Source organism: Branchiostoma belcheri, unplaced genomic scaffold (assembly GCF_001625305.1).
Source record: "Branchiostoma belcheri isolate BF01 breed outbred unplaced genomic scaffold, Haploidv18h27 scaffold122, whole genome shotgun sequence".
Lineage (NCBI taxonomy): Eukaryota > Metazoa > Chordata > Leptocardii > Amphioxiformes > Branchiostomatidae > Branchiostoma > Branchiostoma belcheri.
In genome coordinates, this window is record NW_017802625.1 from 467,723 (window position 1) to 493,622 (window position 25,900).

Here is a 25,900-nt window from a genome sequence, read left to right on the forward strand (position 1 = left end):
ATTGTCTTAGCTTTCACTTGTTCAATCCTTATAAAACATCTCTCAAGAGCCCATATGTACCTCTACTACAGAAGTTATAATAGTACAGTCAAGACAGAACGAAGGATGTTTTTTTTATATTCCAACATCTAATCACAAGACGTGGTGACGGCACACTCAAGTTTTTTCAAGTTATATTAATGCCGCCACCAACACAGGGACAATACATTTTCACCTGAGCGAAGTGAGGAAAGTTGTGTAAAGTGCCTTTCCCAAGGGCACAAGATCGGTGGCATGTCAGGACTCGAACCCGAGACCTCTTGGTTCCGAGTCGAACACTCTGCCACTACGCCACACTACCCCACAACGAAGGATTATTTGAACAAAGTCAGTCTCTGCACATCAGAGTACACTGTGTAACTTTTTCACACATAAGCCGACACGCCCACTCGAGATAGCATTCCACAAAAACCGGTTTTTGGCATTCCCGGGATTCTTAGGGAGCCTTTGTAGTGTGCAAATACACACTTTAATTAACCTACAGGATAGACAATAACTGCATGTAAAACCCGAATCTAGCAACGAATCCTTAGTCCCTGTCACACATTCACGAATGTCTCCTCCCTAACACTAGCCGAACTCCCCCCAACCATGGTTAGGTCGGGGCAAGGTCGGTTGTGGTTGGCTGGTATTCGGAGAAGTCGGCTACTGTCGGGTTGTGCCACCAGAATCTTTCAAAATGTTTCAAACATTCGGGTGTGGACGGAGGGTTCGGCCATGGTTAGCTGGTATTTTGGAGTAGGCTAGCTGGGGTGTGGTTGTCCTTCAAATTTGACTCAAATTTAACCTAAATTCGATTCGTATCGAAAGGAATGCATACTCTTTATCCGGTCGCATATTGCCTCCAAATTTCAGCCAACGTTAGTCGGTTGGTGTTCGGGGAAGGTTCTGGATATGTGACAGGAGCTTTAAGTTTAATATACAGGTTGCCTGTTTTTCTTAATTGCTGAAGTTTCTAGCTGCCCGGGAAATAATTAAACATTCCCGAAGCGTACTCTACCAATTTACAACGTGTGGGCACGAACTCTAAACACTGTCTAGCAACAGTCTACTGAGTTTTAAGTTGTTTGTTCAGAGAATTAGCGTTTGTAGATGACAAAAGCGCCCCACACAATACATGTTATTATGACTTTCAGAAAGAATGTGAAGCAATCAGAGCATAGCCAGACGAGGATACACCTGTCTTAACCTGTGATCTTTGAAAGAGAAACACCCCTTCCCACCACCCACCTGTCCCTGATTTTTGCCACATTTTATCTTAAAAGTGCTCAATGTAGTTTTTAGGGCTTGAAAATTAGATTTTTCAAAGTCAACATTCCAGTCACTTATCTACATACTAAGTTTTTTTTTTTTTTCAAATGTTCAATTCATTGAGCAAAAATACCGAAAAAAATGTGACGGAAAACGGTTACTGGTAGGATCTTGGGCTGATTTTTGGAATACCAACCAGAAAATAAAGGACTCATTTTTAGGCCTGCTTCTGCACTGTTTTCGTACTTTATGCCGAAATATGAAATACTAAATATTAAATGTAAATGTGCTAATGTGGGGCAGTATGTGCCAATATCCTACAGATTATTTCAAATTTTGCCACCCTGAAACTTCATTGCATGCCATATATCATCAAAGCTCAGTTGGTTAGATACAGATGGTACCACAGGCTATCTTATCTAAAAACACATCAACAGAATAGCACAACGATCTCGAAAATTAACCAACGTGTAATAGTGTCTTATTTTGCAAGCAAACAGGTTTTTGTGGTGATTGTCAACAAAGAATACATTTTTCACAGACGTAGGGAAAGAAAAATAAACAATTCGATATTTTCAAAGGATCTGTGTACAATACAACTAAGGCAGGTTTACAGAAAGATCTGTGAAGTTAAAGCCCCTGTCACACGTGCATTGTTCAATATGGCCTCCCCAACACTAGCCGAACGCCCCCCAACCATGGTTGGGAGTAGGTCGGGAGCAAGGTTGGTTGGTGTTCGGCCAGGTCGGCTAACTGTTCGGCTGTGCCATCCAAATGTTTCAAAATGCTTAAAACATTCATTTATAAAATTGAAAGTTCGGCTGGTGGTTGGCTGGTGGTCGGAAGTAGGTGGGAGCATGATTTACATTCAAATTTGACTCACATTTAACTCAAATTCGATTCGTATGAAAGGTAGGCGTTGCCTAAATCTTCCCAGACCGTTCCCAACCTCGGTGGGCCGGTGTTCGGGGGAATGTTCTGAATGTGCGACAGGGGCTTATAGTCAAAAATCAAAAGAGGAGGATCATGAAAAAGCTGTTATCATCGGGCTTAATCTCACATTCCTCTGTTCCCTCCGGACTGAGGAAAAAAACTGGTCCGACCTCCCTTCGGACGCTAAAGAACAATGGCGACAGCGGTAATTGTTTACGTTGACAATTTACCTGCCGAAAATCACAACTACCACCTCAGGAAGGTACTACAAAGACAAAGTTTGGTTTGAAAAAAAGGAAAGGGGAGGGGTGTGTGTTCAGACAGTGTGTAGAGTTGTATGTTGACAGACATTCACAAAAAAATGTCACCAAGTGTGCTAGTCCGGTATCCAGTCTATCGTGGTTGCGGCAGGCTGTCTACGGGGCTCTGATAGTTTTCCCCCGTGGGCGGGCCCTACCACAACCGTGGTAGGGCTATTATTATAATCGATCTCCCATTGTGAAAAACGTACCGGGAACCTAGCTGTGGCGGGCGGGGAAGAGCTTTAGCAGCCCCGAAGAAAATCTGCCCAAACCGCGATAGACAGGTTAGAGGTGTCCCACCTGGTCCCGAGGTTTACAAGACCCGTCATGAGTGAGTGGTTCCGGTTTGGTAGGAGTACCGCCCCGGGCCACGGCTACACACCGTGCGGGCTAATTATCATCTTCATTCCTGCATACACCTCACAGCGATACGTTAAACCAGGTGTAAATCATGCACAATCTTGTCATCCCTACCGCCAGTCAGACATTAGTACACGTATGTATGTCAACATAAGGAATCAGTCAAGAAAAAAGTTCAAAAGAGTCGAGCAACATTTTACAGAGTATAGCCATGCATATACCAAAAGATAAAATGTCATTTAAAAGCAAACAAATAGCTACAGATGTTTATTACGTATATTGATTAAACCACTGTGTAATTGGTGAGGCCAACCCAGTAATTAACATTCCGGATGTCATAGCGTCTTTCATTGAAGTAAAGCCCCTGTCACACATTCATGAATCCACCCCACACACCCCACCCGTACCCCACTCCCCGAACACTAGCCGACCTCCCCCCAACCATGGTTAGGAGTAGGTCGGGGCAAGATCGACTGTGGTTGGATGGAGTTCGGAGAATTCGGCTACTGTTCGGCTGCGGTAGACGAATGTTTCAATTTGTTTAAAACATTCGGAAGCGGACGGGAGGTTCGGTCATGGTTGGCTAGTGTTCGGGAGTAGTTGGGGCATTGTTGGAATTCAAAATTGACTCAAATTTGACTCAAGTTCGATTCAATTCGTATAGTAAGACTAAATCTGTTCAGACTGCGCCCCGAATATAAGCCTACCTTGGTCGGCTGGTTTTCGGGGGAAAGTTCTGAATGTGTGACAGGGGCTTCAGCCAACCTTGGTCGGCTGGTGTTCGGGGGAAGGTTCTGAATGTGTGACAGGGGCTTCAGCCAACCTTGGTCGGCTGATGTTCAGGGGGAAGGTTCTGAATTTGTGACAAGGGCTTTAAACTGCTCCCGTGTCCCTGCATACTGTGTTACGGGGTCACTAGTGGTAAGAATGTCAACAATGAAACAGTATTGCGGGGTTTGACAAATACGTCACGCGAACATGGGGCAATGTGCCACTAGTGACAGACTTTGTTTAAGGCACCCAATGCAATTTAAGGGCACAAAACTGGGAGTCAATTTTCTGGGCTTTCTTTAAAATGTAGTAAGTTGAGTCAACCCTGTCCCAGAGCATACTTGTATCTGCGATGTCGCTGATGGAAAATAAACTAGCTATTTATTGAATAACTTTATTGCGCAACAATTGTACAATATACAAAGTATGGCATCTACTAACTTAAGCAAGTACATGTCAACTACATTTTCATAAGGCTAATCTAATACAAAAGTGGGTGGCTAGTATGAGATAGGTCTCAACTTAAACAATCGTTGGAGGAGTTTCTAATATCCATACAGTCTTTAATATGATTACTTTTTCTCCACCTTCTCTGCACCTGACCCTAATGTTATCAAGCCCGACATCGACGTGATAGTTGATGAAAGATTGTGTAATTTGCTACTTGCTGTAGAATCCGTGGAAAATGTGTTAGTTAATCTCAACACTAGTAAGGCTGTGGGTCCGGATAACATCTCTGCACATGTTCTTAAGGGTTGTGCCAAGACTCTTGCTCCTTCCTTGACCTTGCTGTTCAATAAATCACTATCCGCTGGTTGTGTACCTAGTAGATGGAAGGATGCAAACGTACTACCAGTGCATAAGAAGGGTGACAAAGAGAATGTGGCCAATTATAGGCCAGTATCCTTGTTATCCCTGGTAAGCAAGGTGATGGAACGTTGTATGTACAATCAGTTGATTCCAATGTTGAGAGGGTCGCTTCACGAATTCCAACACGGGTTTATTGCCGGCCGCTCTACCACCACTCAACTTGTAGAAACCTACCATCAAGTAGGATCCATACTCGACAAGGGGGGGCAGGTAGACATGTTATTCTTGGACTTCGCGAAAGCGTTTGACTCCGTTTCACACACTTTGTTACTCCACAAACTTCAGATGTTTGGTTTCGGTGGTAACCTCCTGGCGTGGTTTACCTCCTACCTAACCGATCGTCGTCAGCGTGTCGTAGTGGAAGGTTGCCAGTCCAAATGGCTCCCGGTGACATCAGGTGTTCCACAGGGCTCCATTCTTGGGCCCTTTCTCTTCCTTCTGTTTATCAATGACTTACCTTGTGCAGCAACTCAATCCACTGTAGCACTCTTCGCTGACGACTCTAAATGTTTTAGGGAAGTCAGCAAGCTAAATGACTGTGTTAAGCTGCAGAATGACATCACTGCTATGTACAACTGGAGTCTTACTTGGAAGATGTCTTTTCATCCTTCCAAGTGTAAACTTATCCGTTTAACTCGCTCTAAGAGTCCTATTGTGTACTCTTATCACATGTCTGATACTACAATTACATCTGTAGACAGTATGCCTGACCTTGGGGTCATTGTCCAGTCGGACCTTCAGTGGAACAGTCATATCTTAAAGATGGTAGCCAGGGCCAATTCTATGACTGGTTTCATCAAAAGAACAGTCGGGTTCAACTCTAGCACTGATGTACGCAAGGCACTGTACACCACATTGGTGAGAAGCATCTTAGAATACTGCTCACCTTTGTGGTCTCCTCAGTCCCGAAAACTCATGTCCCTTGTAGAGGGGTGCAACGGCGGGCGACTAAATTCATTCTAGGAGCCCACTCGAACACCCTGACCTACAAGGAACGTCTCTCCACCCTTGGTCTGTTGCCTCTTGTGCACAGGCGTGAAGTTTGCGACGTCATGGTGTTTATTAAGTCTAAACCAATTGTTCACAAGTATGTATCCTTCCCTTCCAGACCCTCTAGATACCTTCGATCGCACATGCTTACCCCCATTAGAGTAAGGACATCAGCCTTCAGCTCTTCTTACATACCAAGGCTGGTCACCATCTGGAATCAGCTGAGTCCTGTCCTCCGTAATATTGGGGTTCAAGCCTCTGAAATGTCCAACATCTTGACATTCAAGCGATCGCTTGTGAGAGCCACGTTTATGAGATTTGACACCCAGTTCAATATCGACGTTCCCTGCTCCTGGTCCACATCTTGTGGGTGTGCCTCATGCACTGCTTTAAGGCCGCATTAGTATCATAATTAGCTTTTTAATCTGTACATAATGACATTTGATAATTTTTGTACATAATCAATTCTCTGTATAACTTTTACCGAATTGTACATTTCATGTCTACTGATTTTTGATGTCTTATGTCTAATGTTCATTGTTTGACTTGGTTCCGTATTGTTTTGTATTATCATTTCAGGTTTGGGAGGACAACTTGTAAAGGCGTTGATACACCTGTTTTGTCCTCCCTTCCACTTGTTTTTTGCATGTGGTGAATTCAAATAAAGAAATAAAGAAAGAAATAATATAGTGGGTGGCTAGTATGAGATAGGTCTCAACTTATACAATCGTTGGAGGAGTTTCTAATATATTTATTGGTGGTACCTCAAATTAAAGGGACTCTCCGCGTAGCTTGTTTAGGGGCTATTTCAAATGCCTCAAGTATAAAATGATGATGAAAATAGCACTAAAGGTCAATATCAGACAAATTTCCTCATCCAGAATATTTTTGTTTTGCCATCCTGAATTTGAAATTCCATTGGACGCCTTTAAAGACCTTAAATTGCTCCTACATGTATGTATAATGTCGACTGTTTTTGTACCACAGGTTGGACAGTGCTGACCAGATTATCAATGACTTGGAGGTCGAACTGGCAGCTGCGAGGAAGGTAAGGCTGATTTACTGTGCTTCTAAACATCAGCGTAAAAAAAAAGAAAATTCGGAGATATCATACCTCCATGGAATACTAGTATTTAAAGCTTTTGAAAGTGAAAATGTTACTACTGCTAAAATCAATTCCAAATGAAAATAAGAAAATGTGAAAAAATGAAAAGGAATAGTTTATTATTCGCCATACATGTACCAGCCTACTGTGTAGTTTGGTCATTTGTTCAACCTTCTTGACCACGCACATTTCAGAATGAAGATGACTTTTTTTGCAAAGTGTTTTTTATTCGCACGCTCGCATCAGTTTTGGGAGTTCCCAGTGCATGTCATCCATATAATCAAATCAACGGATTAGAGTACATATTACTAGGCCACAGCAAGTAAGTTTTATGGATGACATCAGCGCACACATTAATTTTCGCCTGATTTTGGGGGAAAACAGAAATATCGTTGCCCTCTTACAGTGCGTGGTCAACGTGAGAAAGTCGTGAATGCTTAATAAGGCCACAGCATGTAAATTTTATGGATGACATCATCCGCGGACTCCAAATCTAATGCAAGAGGGTGAAAAAAACAAGGCGGGCCAAGAAAATAAGATTCCCATATATTCAAATTTTGACATCATAAACCATGTTAAGCAAGAAACGATACCTATATTGTGCTAACTTTACTGCCAACTATTTAAATGACCATTTAAATGGAATGAAATGCATCACTGCATCAAAATAAAAGTAAAAACAATAAATCAGAGCCTTGTCTTATCTTCTCTCTTCATGTTCGTCTGCCATACACGTTCCAGCATGGCAAGTCATGCCATTTTGCCCATTTCCGGCATGTTGACCACTGTCAGAGGGCAACAAAATTTCTTTCTTTTTTTTTCAAAATCAGGCGAAAATCAATGCGCGCTGATGTCATCCATACAAATTACCTGCTGTGAGAGAGTCATGAGAGAGTCGTGACTGCTTAAGCCCTTAAGCTTGCTTGTCCCTTTGATCAGTCTCCGGTTCAGACACACCTTGAGAGTTTACATGTGAGAAAAGCCAACGCTGGTGGCACGTAATGTGGAAAAGCCGGTTGAACAGCATGTCGCAGTCTCTGATTTATTATGACTGGCGTATTGTGATGTCCCATCCCAGAGATTAACGATGGGATTCATGGTGGCTCTGCAATGAGCCGTATCTCCTCTTTACCCCGAAGAAGTTACAATGTGTATGTAAGAGATTCCCAGAAATAGTTAAAGGTCTCGCCTTTTCCCCGACGTAGTGGCTTCGTAAATACCTTTGTCAAAGCGACCACCTCTATTATAAGCCCGCCATCTGGCCACAATGACCGCTTTATCTCAGACCCAATTCACCTCCTCCCATTGGACTTGCCTAAGTCGACCACCTGTCCAATGTAACCGGTACATGGCCCAATCTCTACCTTTGACGACCGTGTCATTTTCAAGCATTTCTTCACGCCTGGAAGCCTCTACATATACATGTATATGTAAGACCATGTTGATTTGATTATATGGATGACATCCTATGGGAACCCCAAAACTGATACAAGCGTGCGAATAAAAAAAATGGCAAAAAAAAGGTTTCTTTCATTTTGAAATCTTGGTGGTCATGAAGGTTAACAAATTTTTTATTTGGTTAATAGTATACTCTTCATTTTCATTTCTTCACATTTCTCCTTGTCCTTTGAAATTTGGCATTCTGGAACATAAGTATCGTTTTCCAATGTTTCCTTTTGCAATTTACGGCATATGTTTGCTCATTTTGCAGCTACTTTGTACGATTTACAGTATGGTCGAAACCTTTCTTTTGGAAACGGACAAAAATTCATGCGCGCGTGGATGTCATCCATATAATCAAATCAACATGGCCTAGAGGCATTTAAAATACAATACAGCTTCAGACACACCCCCTCCCACATCACCTTTCGCACATTATACATGTAACTACGTTCAATCTGTGATTACATATTTGCGACAAAGCTGCAATCCTGAACAATCTAAAAATGTTTAAAACATCCAGGTGTGGACGGGAGGGTCGGCCACGGTTGGCTGGTGGTTGGTAGCTGTTCGGAAGTTGGTCGGGGTGTGGTTGGCATTCAAAGATGACTCAAATTCTAAAAATTCGAATCGTAAGGAAAGGTAAAAAGGTAGGCGTGGCCAAAATTTGGCCAGACTGTTTGATTTGACTTGATTTATTAAAATTGCAACAATACACGTGGGGCACAGGCAGCTGTCGCTGGTGTTGCGTCCCACACATAGAACATACACGTACAAACACATACAAAAATATAACTAGTACAATAACAATAACAATATCAATAGTAATACATCTTGTCTAATGTTACGTATCAGTCCACTGTTCCCGAACTTCAGCCAATCTTAGTCGGGTTGTTGGTTCATTACATACATATATACATATTCATGTATATATATGTAGGTAATGCAATGTAATGTTATGTGTTTTTGAATGTATTGATTGTCATTCAATACCAATGTCATTTAGGCAACAATATAATTCTATATACTGTATGTCTGCAATGTTGGTGTAATAATAAAGAATTGAAGAATTGAATTGAAGAACATTTTAATAGTAATGATAATAACCTTTATTGTACATTCATGCCCTATTGGGCTAAGTACAGGTGAACAGATGAAATGGGTAATATACATGTTTGTAGTACAAATAGCTCTAAAACTACACTAATACAGAGGTTCGGCTTCTTCTCGTTTCTTTGTGATGTCAAAAATATAATTTGAAATGGGTTTGTTTAATACAGGATGATCAAAGCGCAAGAAATATGAATTTTCAATGATCATGAAGGATCGTGACCTGACATGTTTTTACCTCCCAACAGGACTGTGATGACGCGACTGTGGTGAAGGTGGACATGGAGTCTAAACTGGAGATCATGAAGACCGAGATCGCCTTCCTGAATGACTACCACGAGCAGGTACGTGTCTTCGGGATCCAGCACCGGTCGCTACCGTGTTTCCTTCGAGTGGGCCGAAAAATTCTGAAAGACGCGGCAAATTCAGGAGCGCGTGTAGATCTGCACTGCGATTGGTTAGGGCGGATCAAGTTTACACTGTGATTGGCTAAGACAAGTCGTGCCCCGCCCGTGCTCACCACGTGATAGAAGTCCACTTGTACATCACTGTTGCGCAACATCAATTCATGACCCCATAGGTATCTACATAAAAACCCATAAACATATTATATCGTGTGGCGTAATGGTTATATGATTGGCCCAGAACCCGTAGGTCATGGGTTCGAATCTACCAATATGCCCCTTGGAAAAGTTATTCTTTATTCTTTGATTTATTCTTTATCCTATTACTTTCTAACTTATATAGCATCGTCAGTATGCATTTAGTTCCGTGGTCATGAATATCCAATAAGCATTGATTACAGGAATGTTAAACTTTCGTGTGAATTAGCTGGCACAAGATCAAGTAGGAATCTGTTTTTCAGTTTTCCTTAGTTTCACTCGACACTGATGGACAAATATTTCTGAATTTTATGTGCATGTACTTAAACATATACATGAGGTTGTAAAATACTAGTAGTAGCAAAGTATCAATCAATCTTTATTTGCATGCTCATGCCCAAAATACAGATGATGTCACTTGTATATGGAAACTGAGTAACGCAGTACATGTAATAGAATAAAAGGATAACTGAAAAGTTTTAAGAACTAGCTACTAGAAAGAAGATTCTACCTAATCTTAAGTGTAGCGTAGCAAAGCTGTCCTCAACACTTGAGAAATGTGAATATGCAAATACTTGTTATAGAGAACTTTATTGACACAACAAAAGTACAGCGACTTTCGTAAGGTCTAAGACTGCGTGTAGATAGACAAATACATGGGTACAACGAAATTTGCCTACGTAGAAAACAATAGATGGGTCAACTAATACTACTTGTTCTAAGGTCTAAACATTCCTTGATATATTTACCTATTGGACACAGTAAGGGTTATTACCTTCTAGGATGAAATTTGAATTTATCTATAGCATGCAATAAACAAATTCTGTTGAGCAGGCGGAGAGAAGGTTGGACAGCTTTGTGCGTTTATCGTTATATAGTTTACAATTCAAAATGAAATGTTGTTCGTTCTGAATAGAGTTGGAGTGAAAATGTTTTAAAAAAAACGCCATTTTCGTTTCTCCCTCTTTTTATGACAGCAAATCCTGGAGCTGGAGGAGCAGCTGCGGCAGCGCATGTCGGTGGTGCCGGCCGTGATCGAGTCGGACCACACGTACGAGATGCAGGAGGTGATCGACAACCTGCGGGCGGAGTACGAGCAGACCATCCGCCGCCACCAGCAGGAGGCCAAGGACTGGGCAGAGACTAAGGTGGGTCGCATAACACAGTACTTAAGGGCAAAAAGTAGTGCGGCACAGTACTTGAGAAAGCTGCCGAGATTTTTACGTGCAGGGTAGCGAGGTGAAAACTGCTATTGAACATGCACAAAAAACTATAGAATAAAACTTCAATCCCAATTACTAAAACAATAACAAGGGCTAGCATAAGTCTTTGACATAGCGTTAAAATCAATTGGGACTAATCGTGAGTTTTGGTATTTTTTTCTAATAACAAAGCCATCTTTGATATATTTACCTATTTTTGCGTTATGTAAGTTATTGTGTAGTTGAAGAAATATTCAAATTTGTCTGTAACATAGAGTCTCTTGAAATGTGAGATATGAGCAAAGCTTAATAAGCTTTCCTATCGTAATACTAGTATATGTGAATTATGCCAGAAAATAGGGTTTACAAGCCATGTACCTGAGTTTAAGACCTTGAAAAAACACATTGGCAGGGTACTCCAACCCTACCCCTCTGGGCAGCTGATGATCGCATGAAAACCTGTATCTTTCTTCTTCAGCGAACCATACAACAAATTATGGCTGAGAGTCTGTTTTTCAACAAAACAAAAAGACTAAAACCCTTACTTGTATTACATCCAAGTGAAAAGAACATTTCCAAGAAAAGGACTTCTTTGTTTTGTTTCAGAATGTAATCTCTAAAACTAGTCCCCGCACTCATTAATAGCCTTTGTCCATAAGCCACTTACGCCGAATTCATTTTGTGGGATCTTTCAGCATTAGACCAGCTTACTAGTAATTAGTTGTACTATTAGGTTTCGCTAACCCAATTAAGCATGGTCCACTGGTTGGCGCACCAAGCGATCAGATGTAGAACTGCAGGGGGTAATCTTAACGTTCACTGAAAGCAGTACCATTTCAAGTCTTTGGGTACTCGGGTATCGAACCCACGACCTACTGAATACAGAGCGAACACTCTGCCCACTTGGCCATTGCACCTGACTAACCGAAATAACTGTACTCCTGCAGATTAAGATCCAGAAGGACGACACCGTGAAGATTGAGGGACTGAGGAGGGACGTGATGGAGTGGAAGTCTAAGGCTACAACCGCTGAGATGAAGATCGCCAGCTACGAAGGCATGGTGAGTATGTGTGTGTTACAGACCCCATATCCTTGTCAAACTGGACTTTCAAACTGGACTTTCTGTTTATCTTTTAATGCAGAAAGTTTGAGCCACTGAGCGCAAGTAAGTCTATTAAAAGTGGGATCGACACTGTGTATAGTGATACCTGTGAGGCAAAAATGCTTGTTACTTATCGTAGGCTGGTTCTAGCTATTTATTGGTGGTACCAAAAAATAAAGGCACATCTCATCTCATTAATAAATCTATCTAATAATTGCAATAAATGCCACCTAGCGATTTACAGGGAAAAGACAGGAGAACCAAATCCTCGAATGAAGTTTTGTACTGACTGTGTTCGTCTGTCGTCTAGATCATGTCCGACATGCAAGGAGGATACTGAAGACGAATTCCATTTTATGTCATGTCCAACATATGAAGAAAACAGACAAAAGTTTATGCAATCCATAGCTTCCAAAACTAATGTTACGCTACCTCACTCAAAATGAGATATCTTTAATATACTCCTTTCATGTCCTACTCAGATATCAGTGTACGTTGGAAAATTCATATCTGAATCACTACAAAAGCGACACCATATTGTAAATATCTCCTGAATTACAAAATAAATGTAATAATTTACTCTTCTTAAGAAAACACAATAGATTAGCTTTAGTATCAGTATGGATTACATCTTAGAAATATACTTAATGTAGTTCATTTTATCTACATTTTCCCCCATTCTTTGCCACACATTGTACCAGTGACAGTTGTTGAGCAATAAAGTTGATTTGATTTGATCTGTGTCCACAGCTGAAGTCTATCCGGGAGCAGCTGCACGAACAGGAACTGCGTCACGAGAAGTCTCTGAACGCGAAACAGGACGCCATCAGGGAGCTTCAGGGCAGCATTTCCGAGATCAAGTGGGTTCTCACACGTATATGTATCTAAGGCCATGTTGATTTGATTATATGGATGACGTTCTGTGGGAAACACAAACCTGATGCGAGCATGCGTTAAAAATGAAATTTAACAAAACTGAGTTGCCTTCACTGTTGAATCTACGTGGCCATGAAGGTTGAACAGACATTGACACGGTAGTCAAAAGAGGTTGAACTACCGTGTCAATGTCTGTTCAAATTTTTTTCGTTATGGGCTATAGACCATAACGAAAAAAATTCTTACGGTAGAAACTATCGAGAATATGAAACAATATACAGAAGTGACCTCAGGGCCTCATGCAAACATAATATATCTCTTTTTCAATTATTATTAATGAAACGGAAACAACACTAACATGTCTGAAAGTATATTTTTATTCCAACAAGATAAAAGGACTTGCCTATAACACCTAACTCCAAAAAAGAATTTCCAAGAAAAAGACTTCTTTATATTCGGCTTCACAATGTAATCTCTGGGGCCATTGTGCTCGCGCAGATTCTTGGCCTTTCCACTGGACTCATCCACACACCCATCAGCTAACCAAATAGTCTTTTTATCGTAGAACACGCTACTAGTACTAAAATATTGAGTTTGGTTCGCTTGTCTCCCCAGGGCCCGACTCACCGCTCAGCTGAGGGAGTACCAGGACCTGATGAACGTCAAACTCAAACTGGACGCTGAGATCGCCGCCTACCGGGAGCTGCTGGAAGTGGAGGAGGAGCGTTACAGCGCCATGGAGTTCGCATCACAGGAAGCATCGCAAAGTACGTGATCACGCACGATGTTTTATTACCTCCATGAAAAATGGAGGTTTTGTTTTCGGTCTGTGTGTGTGTGTGTATGTGTGTGTGTGTGTGTGTGTGTGTGTGTGTGTGTGTGTGTGTGTGTGTGTGTGTGTGTGTGTGTGTGTGTGTGTGTGTGTGTGTGTGTGTGTGTGTGTGTGTGTGTGTGTGTGTGTGTGTGTGTGTGTGTGTGTGTGTGTGTGTGTGTGTGTGTGTGTGTGTGTGTGTGTGTGTGTGTGTTTCCGCACATTTGTAGTCAGCATAACTTCAGAACGCCTTTATGGATTGTAATCATATTAGGTATGTTGGTAGGTCTTAGGAAGGAAAACACTGGGTGTTGACGGGAGGCTCGTCCATTGTTGGCTTGTGTTCGGGAGAAGGCCAGGTTGTAGTTGGCATTCAAATTTGACTCAAATTTAACTCAAATTAGATTCGATTCGAATACAAATGCAGACGTAGCCTACCTCTTGTCAGACAGCTGTTAGCTGATGTTCGGGGAAAGGTTCTGAATGGGTTACAGGGGCTTTACTGTGATCCCTAACGAGTTTTTTTTTTGTTTGCTTTTTTTTAGCCAAGACCGTGAGCATCGAGGAAGTAGAGGAGCGACACAAGGCGGAGCTCGCCCGTCTGGAGGCTGACATCGAGCGGTACAGGGCCGACATCGCCAACCTGCAGGAGCAACTCAAGCTGGTGAGTACCCTCAGTCTATACAGAGGCAACCTTTTTTATACATTGACCACCACGTAATTAGACCCGAAGGCCACTCACTAGGTTTCGGGTTACATGAGGACTGTAACAGCATTTCTTCTCCCTATACTAAAGTCAGAGACGTCATGATTTAGGCAAGATCAAAAGCTCACTAGGAGTAAGGACAAACTGACCCAATAGGAGAAGCAGGGGTTACAAATTCCCTTTGAGAGCCTTGTCAAAAATCTGCTCGCCAAACTTCACTTCTTTTTTTCCAGGGGTACGGTAGTTGGCTACGTTGTTATGTTTACCTTCACAGAAGGAAAGCATTTTGTTTTCGCCCTGTTTCTTCTTCTACCTCTTCTTTTTCTCCAAACGCATAAGGTCAATGGCCTAGACCAGACGTCTGTCACCATGGTAACTGGTGATGTAGCACACATCCTCTGGTGTTAGGTTACATTGTGTAGTACGACAGAGCTGGTCATCATACACAATGTCATGTCGACATCTATGAATGTGTTTGAGCAAGAATAAACAGGGTAGTAGTTTTTTTTAGACCATGTGAAGGTAAACATTGTGCATTTGCTTTGCAAATGTTACCTTTAAAGTTTCTAGTATCAGACTATGTTGATTGAAGAATTCAACATAGTTATCCGGATCATACAAGACCTACAAGACCTAGATATGCCATTTTCTTCCGATCGGTGATTGTCCTTTTCTCTTCCATGGTCATTGCCACGCCATGTCCATGATCGCATTTCCAATTCCATTTCAATCTCACACTCCGTCCGCGCTAGTTAAACGGCGTACAGGAGATAGAGGAGGAACGGTTGAAGGAAAAGATACAAGAGGTGTGATGATGCGTACACAATACAGAATGAATGTTTTACATATGCAGGGTTGGACAAGTTTTCAAAAGTTCACCCTGGATACTTAAAGACTTATAATACAGTCCTTCTGACAAAAGGGTATACTTTTGACTAGAATCAATATAATATCATTATGGAGAAACCATTAGTAATTTTATTACAAACACTGCTATATTGAGGCATAATGCCACATCAAAAAATTTACTTGCCCGACTTGTCCAATCCTGATGCAAACAAAGCTATAATCCAAAATTGTAACTGGTAACTGCTTGAAAATGTCACCCGTAAATATTGTGCTGTTGTTGAAACCGATCACGAGCGACACCTATCGATACATCCCATATGACATTCCACCCCGCTCATGCCTACATGTTCCACGTGTCACTCCACCAACCTGCAGATCGAGACGCGTAACTCCAGCAGCTCCGCGGAGTTCAAGACCGAGATTGACGGCTACAAGTCTCAGATCCACGGCTACACCCTGGAGATCGAAGGATACAGGTAACCTTCACCGTCCAAATTCCTTGCTCGAAATCTTTTTACAGTGACAGTTTCTTTCCCCGTACGGCCAAGATTTGGAATTCCCTCTCTGACAAGTGTTTCCCACCAACCTACAATATTTACAGGCTTTTAAAGCAAACGTTCACCGCCATCTCTTGACATAGCCATGTTTCTCTTCAATGTCGAGAAGTGGTCGTATAGGCCTTGCATTGAACTACTCGTACTCCGTTAAAAAAAACATGCCCAATTCTTACATAGAACTTTATAGTTTCTCATTGCTAGATTAATGATTTAATGACATGTTTGTGGTATTATCATTATGAGACTAATGCGATGTTACTATGAGACTAAACTCGCAACCCAAATAAAGCCCCTGTCACACATTCACGACCTCCCCCCAAGTTTGTTCCCACACACCAGCCTACCAGGTTCGAAGGACGTTCGGGAGCACTATGACCAGATTTAGGCCACGCCTACGAATAGAAACGAATTTGAGTTAAATTTGAGGCAAATTTAACCCCCGAACACTGCCCCTGGATTGTACGTTGGCTGGTGTTGTGTTGACTTACAACCGAACACCAGCAAACTATTGTCGAACCTCCCGATCAACCCCCGAATGTTTTAATACATGTATATTGAAATAGGCTGGCGCAGCCGAATAGTAGCCAAATTCACCGAACTCCAGCCGACTTTGCGCCGACCTACTCATATCCATGGTTGGGGGGGGGGTATTTAGCTAGTGTTCGAGAGGCCAACTTCGTGAACGTGTGACAGATCTAGAGGCTTAACGTATTGACTTTATTTTACCGACCATTGTCAGGACTGAGATCGCCAGTCTGCAGGACCGTCTCCGTGAGCTGGACGCCAGGCGGGAGCGGGAGGTCCAGGCCAAGGTAGACATCATCAACGGTCTGGAGGGGCAGATCCGGGACCTTAGGACCGAGGTAAACATAGCACAACATTCGCACTTTCATTCATATGTATTTTGTAGGTGGGTGAGTAGGTGGGTGAGTAGGTGGGTGAGTGGGTGGGTGGGTGGGGGGTGGCATTATCATATAGCTAGCACGATTTCACCCAGTTGTGCAAGTTAATAGAAACACTGTATACCATAACAGATCTTATATATTGTTATAATGTAAGACACTGTATGATTCATTGACTTGTACAGTCGAAAGTTTGTGTTCGAAGTTAAAGTTCAAACTTGTTTCATGATTACATCTGTAATAGATAGATATCACAATGTAGCCACTGACCAAAGGTTCTGTTCATATTGCCCAAAGCATAATGAAAATGAATTTCACTTTGTTATGGAATGTACCAAATACATGTATGATGTTTTACGTAACAAGCTACTAGTATTTACATTTCTCGAATCAAGTACAACAGATTTCAAGAGTCTCGATGTTGGAGACAGATTTGAATATATCTTTACATGTAATGGTTCCCACAACGCAAAAATAGGTAGATATATAAAGGACGTCGACGTCTGCTTTGTTATTAGAAAAAATACCGAAACTTGTGATTAGCCCACTCGATTGTAACACTTTATCAAAGACTTGTGCTAGCCCTTACTGTTTGAATGATTAAGATATGTTAGGTTTTATTCGACATTAGGTCTTATTCAACACATTTATTTTATTGTTTGTTACTTTCTTTATGTAGTTTACCATACATTGTGCCATGTGCAATTGTCGAGCAATAAAGTTCATGCATTCATTCATTCAATAAATTACTGTACCCGACTGTCCACCAGATCCACAGCGTGCAGTCCTCGGTTCAGTCCTCGGCGGTGTTTGAGAAGCAGGTGGCCGGGCTGGAGAGCCGCATCACCTCCCTGCAGGGCGAGATCGACAGCAAGCTGGCCATCATCAGGGAGAGGGACACCATGATCGCCGACCTGCGGGCACAGATCGCTCAGCTGAAACGCGACGTGGATGCGGTAAGTGTAATCCTGTAGCCCCGCCCACCTCCGTCAAAACATCATGAGAAATGCAAATTAAATATTTGACGAACATGCAGCCACTCTTTCATTGGTCGAACCACTAATTGCCACGCTATCATTGGTTGAACTTCTAATTGTAATGGACGTTTGGGATTGATTTATTCTGAAGCCAAGCTGATGAAAATCCCCCCCCCCCCCCTAGAACTATCGTAGAGTAAACCTCGCTGCCATGCCACTAAGCATTGTTGGGGCATAATCACTAGATAGCTTTTAAGAGCATCCAATGCGATTTCAGGGCGACAAAACTGTCCTTGCCTGACCTTGCCTGGCCTAGCCTGGTCTGGCCATGATAGTCCTTGCATGGCATGGCCTGGAATAGCTGGCATCATGTGATGGCATCGCCATGAATGGTTTCTGAATTGGTTCAATTTACTCCTCACGTCCTTGGTGTTTTGTCGCCATTTCAAACGCTTCAAGTATGAAATTATGACGAAAATGTGCTAAGAAATTGGAGTAAATATCACTATCAGACAGATTTCTTTATCCAGAATTTTTTTGTTTAGCCGCCCTAAAATGTCATTGGATGCTCTTAAAAGTTGACGGCAAGGGATCGAAGCACTTGACACAGGGTGGGGCTTTCTGACGTTTATAAACACGTTATTTATATAATTACTAACATCTAAAATGTTGTGGGGTCGTGTGGCGTAACGGCAGTGTGAGCGACTCGGAATCAAGAGGTCCCGGGTTCGAGTCCTGACATGCCACTGATCTTGTGCCCTTGGGAAAGGCACTTTACACGACTTTCCCCACTGGACTCAAGTGAAAATCAGTACTGTCTGTCCAGTATTCGTTTCTATGTGCGGGACACAACACCAGCAACAGCTGCCTCTGTTCCGCGTGTATTGCACTGTTGCAATTTCAATAAATCAAATCAATCAAATCAATCAATCAATCAAAAATCATTGAACAGGGCAAGCGTGATGTCGATGCCAAGTGGACACTGGAGATCAACGAGAAGACCAAGATCATCAGCCGCATGGAGTCTGACATGGCGGCCCTGCGCCTGGAGCTGTCTGGCAAGGCAAAGGAATATCAGGTACGTTATGACCTTTATTGTACATCCACATACCCACAGGGTTAAGTACAAATAACAGCAAAAGAATGGCTTGTATATACATATATACATACTTAGTAGATGGACTAGTGCCCACATTGTATTGTTTCGCTGCAATCTCAAGAAAGTCAAAGGCACTAGGAGTAACGAGACAGGCCGGGAAGGTTTGATCTTGACTCAGTGAAATTATCAATTGAAATCTTCCAAAACAAATAAGACGTTGCATCAGTTACGTTGCATCAGTAGTTGCGTAGGAGCACTGTATGGTGAAAGATTTTCAACCACTTCTAAACAGTCGTGACTTGTAAACTTCGTGGTTTCGTGGAGCTAGGTCCGAGATCTCCGAACTCTTCGATAACCCAAAATAGAATACACGTTCTGTTCCAATGTTCCAGTGAACTCATGAATTACTGTCAAAACACCGTCCCACCATACACTATACATATAATGTACGGATTTTTTAAAGGTCAGGAATATTTTTCTGGCACTTCTAACACCCCAGAGAGACGTTAGGAATGCAAGAATATTGTTTCCGACCATTTCCAAAAGAAATAGTTACTTTGCAAAAATTAGCCTAGCCTGTATCATTGTCATCATTGTCATCCTTGTTGTTCTCCCAGTCCCTGCTGGAGGCCAAGATGATGCTGGAGAAGACCCTCCGTGAGTCTGAGGACCGTCACAAGAAGGAGCTGCGCGGGAAGGAGGACTTCATCCACGAGCTGGAGCGGGAGAAGAACGAGCAGATCGTGAGGCTGGAGCTGGCGCTGAAGGAGCTGCGGGGACAGATCGACGGGAAGGCGTCCGGCTACGACGAGCTCAACCGCGCCAAGCTGGCCCTGGAGAGGCAGCTGCAAGAGATGGAGAGCAGGTCTGTAACTTTTATAAGAGGTTCATCAATCAGTGACTGTTTTGAAAGGTAGAAAACACGTACCTCTACATTTAACAAAATGGCAGGAGGAGAAGAAGGAGAAACACCAGAGACCACAATATGTTTCACCACACCACTTCATGGAGTACGTATTGTGGTAGATAGTAGCATTTGGACAATCGCACACCGGGGCATGCCCCTACTGTTTTTGAAAGAAGTAGTAATAGTGAGATATTTATGTTCTAACACGCCGTGACGGGACCTCCATTTAACGTCAGTATCCAAGGGACGTCCCTAACCAAAGCTAGGTACTCATTTTTACCTGGGTGGAGTGAGGAAAGCAGTGTAAAGACACAACATCGGGGCATGCATGTTACTCATAATTGATCCTTCGTGTTACTCCACTGTTCCCGGTGACCAGGTACCAGAGGGAGCTGAGTGAGAAGACTAAGATGATCAGTAGTCTGGAGACGCGCGTCAGCACCACCTCCGTCAGCCAGTCTACCGAGCTGGAGGGTCGCTTCAAGGGCCAGATCAGCAGTCTGGAGGCACAGGTATGTGCCTATTTGGATTTTCTACAGTGTGAAAGGGAGGGCAAAACAAGTACAGGTTGCCCTCCCACTGCGTACAGCAACATATGTTCCAGAAGGGGGGGGGGGGGTACTGATTACGAATTATGCAAAATTTTTGCCGCCGATTACGAATTACGTTTACGCCTCATAGCTGATTACGACTTTACGCTTTGTGGCTTATGTACTGTTACGAATTACGGTGGCTTTTGGGGAGACTGCCTACGGATTACGAAGACTAAAAAGGCATGATTACGCCTTACGAAAAAGGGCATGTAGGCCCCCCAACATCCCCATCAAGCTCATTCAGAACCTTTTCCTCGAACACCAACAGGCCATGGTTGAAGTTCGGGAGCAGTCTGAGCAGATTTAGGCCACGCATTCCTTTCGACTGCCAAACACACCTCGACCCACGCCCGAATACTAGCCAACCATTGCCGATCTTACGGTCCACACCGGTACCCGAATGTTTTAAACATTTCTAAACATTCGGCTGGCGGTTGGGGGTAGTTCGGCTCGTGGTCGGGAGGTCAAATTCGTGAATGTGCGACTGGGGATGTGACATTCTTTCAGACTCAAATATAACGCCATCACCCGTAAATGTGTCTTTAGCTATCTTTTCTAACACCATGCTTTCCAACAATGAGTATTTGTCCGTGTTATCTGCAGCTGACCAGCCTCCGGGGCGAGCTGGCCGCCATGACCCGGGAACGGGACATGTACCTCCGGGAGAGGAACGAGCTGCGCGTGGCGCTGGAGTCCGTCACGTCCGAGAGGGACCTGTGCTTCCGCGAGCGGGCCGAGCTGAGGGCTAGTGCAGCGTAAGTACAGGCCTTCAAATCGCTTTGCATCCTTCAGGGTTCGAAATACCTTTTCTTAGGTTGCCTACTGGGAAACCTAAACCAAAAGTAGCTTGCCCGTCAATATTCCAGATTGCCTTCAACACCGGCTGTTTATTTTAGAAGGCAAGCCGTAAGCCAGGACACCTGTGAAGGTAGTGTTCACATGCTGGCTGAGGCAGGCACAGTTTATTCTAGACGTCTTAAGCTGGGCCGCTGTAAACTTTGAAGAGGCCACTTTGTATGTTTAAACCTAGCGGCTCCATTAAGTCTCACACAGAAAACATGACTTGCACGGTGAGAGTGGACTCTGCAGTCGACTATGAAAATCCACCTGTTTCTTTGTTTTGTAGAAGCAAGACCGTCGTTCAGGAGGTGAAGCAGACCGTTGTTGAGGAAGTGAAGGCAGTAGAGACCCCCGGTAAGTCTTGCATGACATTATACCATCTGCTCATTCCTTTTAATGTTATATAATGTAATAAGCAATGTAAGTTAAATATCCCATAGCATGCTGATATCTTTGAGGCAAAAATGCGATGTCGCTGACGGAAAACGGTTGCTTTTTTTGTATCGTAGGCTGGTTCTAGATATTTATGGGTGGGTAGTATATAGACTTTATCACTATGACCTGTAGTAAGCCTCATTCATTCATTTATTCATTTATTCATTAATTGTTTGACATCATGTCCTCCACAGCCCCCCGAAGGTCAGGTGGCTTCATCCGTATGAACTTCTCAAAGAAGGACCTGATGTCGATCTTAGTCCAGTACAAGTTCTTCATGACCTACATGCTGAGCGGCGTGAGTCTGACTGAGCGCAGCGGATCGCTAGTCTTGGAGCAGAAGGCTGCTGTTGTGAGGTGGGTCGTGGTCTCTATTTATTCATTCAGAATTGTTAGCCTTCTTACCAAACCTAATAGCTCCCGAGTCCTACATCCTCTCCGCAGAGGATGTAGGACTCGGGAGCTATAATAGGTTTGGTAACCAGGCTACAGAATTGTAACATGACAGTACAAAGTGTACACTAGGCAGCAAGTATGCTGATAGCGTGCACACCTAACACATACCTGGACATATGACATAGGAACAATTAATAGTTAAAACAAGATATATACACAATTAACATTATCCAATGAATCACACCTGCAAAAAAACAGTTACTCAAGCAACTGGATATGATTTTGAAAACGTCAGACGTTTCAGCTAGTATCCACTAGCTTTCGTCAGTGACTGAGAGACCAGAGGGGAAAGCAGGTTTATATACACAACCTGTTGATTGATATGCAAATAAAGTGAAGACAAATTTTTGGAAGTCGAAAAAGGAACAAAAGTCAGACAAGTCAAGACAAGATGATGCAAATTAGTCTGAAAGCTCCTGTTATACAGGACAGGAGCTTAAGTGTTGTCTGTCCTCGGGGCTGGGAGTGCCAAATCCCAAGTGCCGGAATTTTGTCTTCACTTTATTTGCATATCAATCAACAGGTTGTGTATATAAACCTGCTTTCCCCTCTGGTCTCTCAGTCACTGACGAAAGCTAGTGGATACTAGCTGAAACGTCTGACGTTTTCAAAATCATATCCAGTTGCTTGAGTAACTGTTTTTTTGGCATATCGTATTACCTGGATGTCTAACCTTCATCGACGAATCACACCTGCAATTTCAATAATCAATTTTATAACTGTACAGCAAATAATTGTTTGGTGTGGCTCAGCTGGAAGAAGCACAGAATCTTTTTGATTGGCAATGAACGTGTGGAGTGCATCAGTGGTCTCTAGCTACATACTACTAGTACTATTAGGTATTGCTTTACAAAAGAAAGTATTGTAGCAGACAGAAACGTTTAACGTACGCTATGTCAATACGCCATATTCCTGTAGTTATGGTTTTTAGAATAGTACTGTCGAACTGACTGCTTTGTCATTGTTGCCATACATGTGCATTGTACCCTGTACATCTGTGGATCCATTCATTCATTCTTTCATACATTCATTCTTTGCATCCTTTATTCCTCCATCCTTGCAGAAAAAACATTTAAAAATACATACATGTATAACTAAAAACGTTACAACATAAAATACAACTTTTGTCACACAAACAAGTGGTCTAATAATACATTCTACTGGGTCCTAAATTTAAAAAGTCAAGTTCTCGCTAACCACTTTTCCACTAAGGATTTTCAAAGTATGAAATACAACATGTCGTTCATTTCTTCCTTGCATTCACACACCAATCCCTCTTGCCGCCGATACAGCCAGAACCAGTTGTGGAACCTGGAGGATAAGGTGATCATCAGCTCGTCCAGCGGCCTGGCTCTGGAGGTGAAGAGCGGCCGCTGTGAGCTGGGAGCCGAGGTGGTCCTGTCCCGCCGTACAGGATCGAAGGCACAGAAGTGGGATGTAAGTAAAAAAAACAACAACACACACACACAAACTAGTTATCTATGATCATCATAAAACGATTAAGTTAAAAACGTAAGTTAAAGTCCTCCCGCAACCATTGGCATACAGGGTACAACTCCAGCCCTAAAGAATCCTACCTTGTCTCTTCTCTCACGCACTCAAACGAGCTTTGAAAAACCATCTGATTAACGAACCTAGCCCCCTGTAGTAGTTTTATTTAGTGTTTTCTCCTATTATAGCTCATACCAATTATTACCATTACCTTATTTTCATTGTCATTAACTTATACCATACATTATTTCATTATCCTTATTGTATTATTTCCATTTTCTATTGTATTATTTCCATTTATTAATTATATTTAATTTTGTATGGTTTAGAGGAGGAGGGCCTAGTATAAGCATGCCATGCTTCTCCCCTCCTCGTGCACCTGTTTTATCATTGTTTTTATATTATTATTGTCCGTCTTGTCAATGTGCAAACAATAAAATCAATAGTCACTTATGGCGGCGGCGCCCATCTCCGTTTCCGTAGCCCTTGGGGCACACAGTTGCGCAATCACTACAGCAGGGGCCTCGTCCACTGGTAGTGGTGTATGTTTTACTACCATACTCTTCTCAAACGCTGTGTGAAAGCGGTATGTACCAAGCGATTAAGGTGTATAAAATTAAATGTTGCGTTATAGGCTCAGTCAAAACTAGGGTCGGTAGGTAGGGGTTTTCTCTATTTTTAGTTTGCCGCCTGAGGGCCTAGTTTTTGGTGAGACGGATTTCCTCCGTGGTCCCGTTTTTAATTGGGGTATAACAAAAGATAACAAAATAAAAATAAAGGAGAAGAGAAACAAGGGTCTTTTTAAAACTATTTTAAAAAAAACTTTTCGACGTTATTGAGACTCAGACAAAAGAAGGAGGACAGAAAAAATAATTTTGGAGTATAATGTCGAATCAAATAAACGAATTAACATTTGATTGACGTTAATTCCCTGTGATTTTGTTTCAGATCGACTCAGATGAGATCATCACGTCGGCCCTCGGTGACCTGATCCTGGACCTTGTCGATGGGAAACTCGTCCTGAACAAGCGTGGTGCGACCGGCAAGCGTCAGGACTGGAACCTACAGATCTACCAGTAGTTGTGTGCCAGTCTAGATAATGTGAACCAGATTTAGAACAAGGTCTTAAAGGCATTCAATGCTATTCCAGGGTGGAAAATTGGATTATCAAAGTCAATGTTCTGGCCATTCTTATAGTGTAGGAAGTCGAATTAACTTTATCATACGGCATACTGATATATCTGTGAGGCAAAAATGTGATGTCGCCGAAAGAAAACGGTTGCTTGTTTCGTATCGCAGAGTATTTATGGGTGGCACCCAGAAATAGAGGGACTCCTCACGTAGCTAGTGTTTTGGGTTATTACAAAGGCTCCAAGTATGGCAGTAATTGTCAATATCGGACAGATTTCCTCATCCAGAATAGTTTTTGTTTTTCCACCCTGAACACCCTGAAATTGCATTGGATGCTTTTATTGATTCTGGCTACCTATTTTTTCTCTATTTTTTAAAAAGTAATTTTAGAGTAATAATGAAATATATATCATGGGCTTTGGTACTAGTATTTAACAATGGTTGTGATCCGCTTGTTTAGTAAAAAAAATGAAAATTGTCGACGAACAAAAACAGATTTAGTGTTGTTAACAAGGCCTAGCTAGGCATGTGGTGTTTTGGGGGGTCATACAAAAATGTGATATTGTGTTTGCTTATTTTTTGTCGATGGTGATCTATTTACGTGGTGTATTTACGCATCCATTTTTTTTTCATTTCAAAATACATTTTCCCTGCGCTAGGGTAAAGAGGCGTGGTGTGAAGACGTACCAATCATTCATTCTCAGGAAACCAAGCAACAATGTGGTAGTTTCAAGACCCAAAGGATAACATTTTTCGTAACATAAACTAAGTAAGATGGTTTCTAACATTGGAATATGGTGTATTTTACATTTTAATAACAGCTTCGTACGGTAAGATGGTGGAATTATGGATTTTGCATAACCTGTTATTCGTAGGTTGACCTCTTGTAGGAGAATTACATCGAAGAATAAGAACAAGCTATGTCGCTATGTTAGAACGGAATGCTGCCACATTGCCGTGGACTTGCTACGATGTTTTCATAATGTATGGCAAAGGAAAGCACAATAAATAAAGACATACAGTATTTCACCGAACTTCGTGTGTTGATTATGTTCATCATAAATGTGTATATATGATGATCACTACAGAATGTTGCTAAGCCAGGAGCTATCATAATGTACAATAACGCAGCGTTGTGTATTTGGAAGGTAGTGGAAGCACTTGGAGTAAGGGTACAGTAGGGAAGTTGCCG

General features: G+C 42.3%; 1 protein-coding gene across 1 annotated transcript in view; it reads left to right on the forward strand.

Annotated features, from left to right (window-relative positions):
* LOC109463112 (neurofilament medium polypeptide-like) overlaps window positions 1-25,330 on the forward strand; it is a 29,155-nt gene extending 3,825 nt beyond the window's left edge. The window contains exons 3-20 of the mRNA XM_019759826.1: window positions 6,504-6,564; window positions 9,420-9,515; window positions 10,751-10,921; window positions 11,923-12,036; window positions 12,829-12,938; window positions 13,570-13,721; window positions 14,311-14,429; window positions 15,696-15,796; window positions 16,617-16,740; window positions 17,550-17,735; window positions 18,709-18,834; window positions 19,473-19,720; window positions 20,142-20,274; window positions 20,959-21,110; window positions 21,482-21,549; window positions 21,825-21,987; window positions 23,379-23,523; window positions 24,526-25,330. Coding sequence (XP_019615385.1) covers window positions 6,504-6,564; window positions 9,420-9,515; window positions 10,751-10,921; window positions 11,923-12,036; window positions 12,829-12,938; window positions 13,570-13,721; window positions 14,311-14,429; window positions 15,696-15,796; window positions 16,617-16,740; window positions 17,550-17,735; window positions 18,709-18,834; window positions 19,473-19,720; window positions 20,142-20,274; window positions 20,959-21,110; window positions 21,482-21,549; window positions 21,825-21,987; window positions 23,379-23,523; window positions 24,526-24,657 — 2,401 coding nt within the window. The 3' untranslated portion in view covers window positions 24,658-25,330. The remainder of the gene's footprint in view (window positions 1-6,503; window positions 6,565-9,419; window positions 9,516-10,750; window positions 10,922-11,922; window positions 12,037-12,828; window positions 12,939-13,569; window positions 13,722-14,310; window positions 14,430-15,695; window positions 15,797-16,616; window positions 16,741-17,549; window positions 17,736-18,708; window positions 18,835-19,472; window positions 19,721-20,141; window positions 20,275-20,958; window positions 21,111-21,481; window positions 21,550-21,824; window positions 21,988-23,378; window positions 23,524-24,525) is intronic.
* Window positions 25,331-25,900: the final 570 nt, after the last annotated feature.